The sequence below is a fragment of the Mus pahari genome, chromosome X (assembly GCF_900095145.1).
Source record: "Mus pahari chromosome X, PAHARI_EIJ_v1.1, whole genome shotgun sequence".
Taxonomy (NCBI): Eukaryota; Metazoa; Chordata; class Mammalia; order Rodentia; family Muridae; genus Mus; species Mus pahari.
The window spans coordinates 30,233,523-30,238,713 of NC_034613.1; the positions used below are offsets into that span (position 1 = coordinate 30,233,523).

A 5,191-nucleotide genomic window follows, 5' to 3' on the forward strand; every position below is an offset into this window, starting at 1 on the left:
TGGAAATAATTGTCTACTTTGAGAATACTGGAAAATTTACTGTCTTTTTACCATAACCTCCTCCACAGTATCTCAAAACTACCAGTAAAATAACAAAAAGAAGTATAAAAATAATCAAATATGAACTGTCAAATGTGAATTAAGGAAGTCATTAGGAAGATTTTATGTATTCATTCTACTTTACAATTTTTTCACAATACGTCAAGTTCAAATATCTTCCCCGGAAACATTTTTTTAAAATAAAAGTTTTATTGGAGAAAAATAGAACCACCACACATACACAGGGAAGAGCACAAAAATTCAACCGATACAGAACAACTGAAACTCTTAATAACCCAATGGAGTTTGCCATTACTTGTCAGTTTCATAAACAGTTTCCCTTAGTAGTCTGGCTAGTTTTTCAGCTGAAACACCGTCAAGTTTTCAAAGAATTAAGAACTTCAGGACAGGTACCCACTTTCAAGATAATGAAGGTGGTATCAAGAGCGTCCTAGTAGGAACAAACCTACCTACAAATTATTTAAAGAGTAACTAGTGAGTGGTGTAATAGTCTCCATATCCCAGAGACCAACACAGGGATGAATTACAACACTGATGTTGATGATCCAGTAAACATAACAGCCACATTCCTTGTCAGAAGAGCTCCTGTAAGGAAATTAGGGAGGAGCTGGAAAAAATATACGAAATAGCTGCTCAGAAAGAACCGGGAAGTTAACTCTAAATACTATACATAGTCAAACAGTGTGCAAGTTGATGCATTAGAGAGAAACAGGCAACTTAAAAAATACAGATAGCTAGCCACAGGTCTTTGAGAATTCAAGAAAACAATAGCAGACATAAGAGCCCCCAAATCTTCTGAGCTGAAAGTATGCCTAATTGCTCCATAAAGACAAAGATATATGCTAGTGGAGAAAGCACTGAAGAAGTTCTAATTTAAACGAAAACACAAAAATAGTCTGCTTCTCTGCCACAATCAATTTCCTTCATGGAGAGAAAGCAAGAAGCAAGGCAGAACCTCTGGTGATGAAGGAAAGTCTTTTACTCACAGTTTGAATTTGAAAAACAATACTTTTCGTTATTTTCTGTGTGCAACCAATTTGGAGACACTTCCCTGAAAAGCAAGTGTCCAATAGCTATAAAGAACTCTTAAATTCAAGCAATTTTAAAAAAGGACTACAGAACTTTAAAGTTTTCAATAGGGAGTGTGTAAGGAAGACAAGGGAGAATCATATGTTGAGTTTCTCCAAGACAGGAGGAGCATGACAGTAAAAAAAAAAAATCATTTAGTAGAAAAAACTGGAATGCAAGTCCTAGGAAACCTCTGACAATTGACAATCCACCCAAATTAAAGACAACACGACCCAAACATTTAACGACTGAAACATAATGAAAAGCAGCTGGTAAAGTTTTACTCCTGCAATTTACAAAACTTATTTGTTGATTTTGGTCTCCTGTGATTTTCATACTGTATTCAGTTTTAATAAAAAGAACTGGGTTTTCCGCTCTTACTACGTTCTTGTAGTACAAGATCAGCAATTTTTCTATTTTAATAAGGTCCTGTTAATCAGCACAGTGAATCTGGGGCTAAGTCTTATGTACACATCCCAGAGTCCTAATGGGAAACCTTTAGGATGTGAATATAATATAATATAATATAAGGTACGATGTAAGGAACTGTCACCCTACTTGAAAAACTTGTTTCCAAATAAGATTCTTTCCCCTTCAGTGTAACAGAATGCCAACAACAATGAAAACTTACTTTTCTTTTCAAGGGAAACCACAAAATGGGTAAACAACTAAGTCAAGGGTGGTTTTTCTATTTGATAAATACATCCAGAACTCTGTACAGTAAATAAAATTTGCATGCAGTTTAAGTATCTTTAAATGACTTTTAGGCAAATAAACCTTTTGCTTTATTGATGATGTATAAGAATCACCCTCCCCCTTTTAATGGCCATAGGGATCTCTTCCCCAGTTCCAAAAGGAATCATGAAGACCAAGGTACTTTCTTAAAGAGTTTTCTGCACATCATACTAAATAACATGCATAGAGTTCAACAACATTCTTCTTAAAAGTTAAGTATTACTCTTTAAAATGGGTATGTTAACCACTGAGAAAAGTCCACGCAACTATTCCCATTACACTGCTTCATTTGGTCATCAGAAGTATAAAAGAAGTCAAATAACATGAGATTCAACAAGTTAGTTTATCCATTGGCTACAGCATTATGACAACAAGTTCCAAGGCCAACATTCTATGCAATATAGTTGTACTGATTTGGGTTTTCTTTATCTCTTTCCATGTAATCCCGGTCAATGAGGGATTCTATTCTCTTCTTAAGATCAGCAGGCTGTAAAAGAAAGCATATTTTCAATGCAAAACTCAGAAGCACCATCCACCAACATCCCGTTAAAAAAAGAGAACAAAGGCCAGAAGTGACTGCACAGAGGCAGGCAGGCAGATCTCCGAGTTTGAGGCCAGTCTGGTCTACACAGTGAGTTCCAGGACAGCTAGAGTGCATGACAAGCCCTGTCTCTAACTTAAATAAACTTAAATTAAATTGAATGTAGCTGGAGCATTAAAATCCCAGCAAGTAAGAGACCAGAGCCAAGAGGATTCAGAGTAAGACCTGCTTGGGGTACACAATTCAACTCTGTCACAAAAAAGCCTTAAATTAAGGAAATAAACAATTAACACATGAATTAAAATGTGTAAGAGAAATTATTATATGACCTATATAAAATACTGAACATACTGTCTAAGCCTACATAATCCTTGCTACTTGGGTAGCTTGAGGAATGGCAATAGTGAATTCATGAAAGTTGGCAAAAAACAAACAAAATGGTTGGGGACAGTTAAGGCTTTTACCAGGTGACACCGTACTTGCCTAGCATATGGAAGGGGCCTAGGTTCTACTCCCCAATACCACACAATTACAGGAAATTTGGGAAAGTATCACATTAATTCACCTCTGTATGTTTCTGGTTTACTATGAATTTTAATTTATTTTAATTAAATGATTTGGACCTCTGAATCTTATAGTTAAAATTTCATTATGACATGAATTCATTTAGAACTGGGCATGAATAAAAAAAAAAAAACTGGGCATGATCAAACATGTCCATATTCAGACTCAGCTACAAAGAGAACTGAAGGTCAGCCTGGGATGTATTAGACCTTGTCACAAACAACACCAACAAAGTCTCAGTGCTGGAGAGATGGTTCAGGGCTTCTTAGCATAGTTATTTCTGATGTTCTAGCATTAGTAACCAATCTTGCTGTAGATAAAATGATTAGGAGAGCACGTGTGCAGGTGTGGTAATGAGGAAGCAGTTTCGAGTTTGAAGAAGCAGCCTACCTTGTAATAGTGGAAGTACTAGCTACTACAAGTAAAACCTCAATACATACTAAACTCATTATCAAGTGTTTATACTTCCTATCTCAATAAGCCTCAAACTAATACTAGGGGGGATGTGATGGGGGGGTCTGTGAAGGGGAAACTCGAAAGGGGGATATCATTTAGAATATAAATGAATAAAATGATTAATAACAAAAAGTAATAATACTAGGAGGTATGTATATTTATCAATTCTGAACAAGCTCAGCAAAATTAAGTGACTTATCAAAGTCCAAAGCTGCCAGGAATCCTAACAGCCAGGAGTCTAGGCAACCTCTATAAAATGTGCACAATTGTGGGAAGCGGTGTGACCAAGCCCCGTGATCCCTGTTTACCAAGAACCCGAGCAGTTTGAGAAAGCTGTTTGAGAAAGAAGTTGGAGAAACCTTCCTTGGCGTTTGTGTCCCTTTTTTTTTTTTTTTCACACAATAGTCTAGTACACCACCACAGTGTCTAAGCACCTTTGCAATTGAACACTTGTATTGGGCCATGCCCATATTGACCAATTCGAGTTTACTAGAACCACTGCTACACATTTTCAAAAGAAACAAAAAGTGTTTTTACCATTAAGATATAGCCAGAAGCCTCTAACTGATTTTAGTAAATATTTATATAGGTAACCAAGTTTAAGATATAACTCAGCCTAATAATCAAATCTATCAAATGCCAAGGTGTCTCCAGAAAAGAAGATTCAAGAGATAATAACTAAATTCAAAAATTTCAAAGTCGGGTTGGAGAGATGGCTCAGTGGTTAAGAGCACTGACTGCTCTTCCAGAGGCTCTGAGTTCAAATCCCAGCAACCACATGATGGCTCACAACCATCTGTAATGGGATCCAATGCCCTCTTCTGGGGTCTGAGGACAGCTACAATGTACTTAAATAAATAAATCTTTAAAAATAAAAATTTCAAAGTCACATTTACTCACTAAACTTTCAAGTACAGGGAGAGGCTTTTGTAAACTAGTTCTCAATTTTGCTAAACAAAGTTCTTTTGTGAATCACATACAAATATAGGCTATAACCGGGCGTGGTGGTGCACGCCTTTAATGCCAGCACTCGGGAGGCAGAGGCAGTCAGATTTCTGAGTTCAAGGTCAGCCTGGTCTACAGAGTGAGTTCCAGGACAGCTAGGGCTATACAGAGAAACCCCCGTCTCAAAAAAAAAAAAAAAACAACAACAAAAAACCCAAAACAAAACAAAACAAATATAGAATATAAATACATGTTGTTCCAAATGGCTTTAAGTCTTTCATCTATATTTGCAAGATTAATGTCTAAAAATTAAATGTCTTTCCTTTCACCTATAATACTTTCAGTATGGAGACACAGAAATACCTACTTTAACTGGAAATTTTAGCTGATTGTAGACTTCTGAAACAAGAAGATTGTGGCTAAGTGTTTTTCTCATCTTCATAATTCGGACGATCGCAGCATCAATTTGGTACTGTCTATCTTGAAATACTCTTTCTGTAGTGCTTGCTTGTTCTTCAACCTAAAGCAAGTTTTCAAATAAAGTCAAACTTAATTAGGAATACAAACTGTATATTAGGAACATAACAATGTTACTGTTCTAAAGAATCTGACTTATCTAAATGAGAAAAAAAAAACTTAACAAACAGTTCCTTTCTATTGTTACTACTGCTCTGTACCAATAAAGTAATACAATACAGAAGAGAAAAATGCCACCTTTAAGCACTGGGAAGTAGAGTCAGTTGGTCAGTGCTTTCCCTGCAAACACAAGATCTATTTTTCTTTTTTTTTCTTTCATTCTTTTTTTTTTTTTTTTTTTTTTTT

The 5,191-nt window shown here is 35.9% G+C and overlaps 1 protein-coding gene across 2 annotated transcripts in view; it reads right to left on the bottom strand.

The window, feature by feature from the left end:
• Positions 1 to 1,869: 1,869 nt before the first annotated feature.
• Cul4b (cullin 4B) overlaps positions 1,870 to 5,191 on the bottom strand; it is a 101,884-nt gene continuing 98,562 nt past the window's right edge. For both annotated transcript variants that reach the window (XM_021187809.2, XM_029533971.1), the window contains 2 exons: positions 4,737 to 4,889; positions 1,870 to 2,350 (listed from right to left, as the gene is read on the bottom strand). In XM_021187809.2, coding sequence (XP_021043468.1) covers positions 2,255 to 2,350; positions 4,737 to 4,889 — 249 coding nt within the window. In that variant the 3' untranslated portion in view covers positions 1,870 to 2,254. The remainder of the gene's footprint in view (positions 2,351 to 4,736; positions 4,890 to 5,191) is intronic.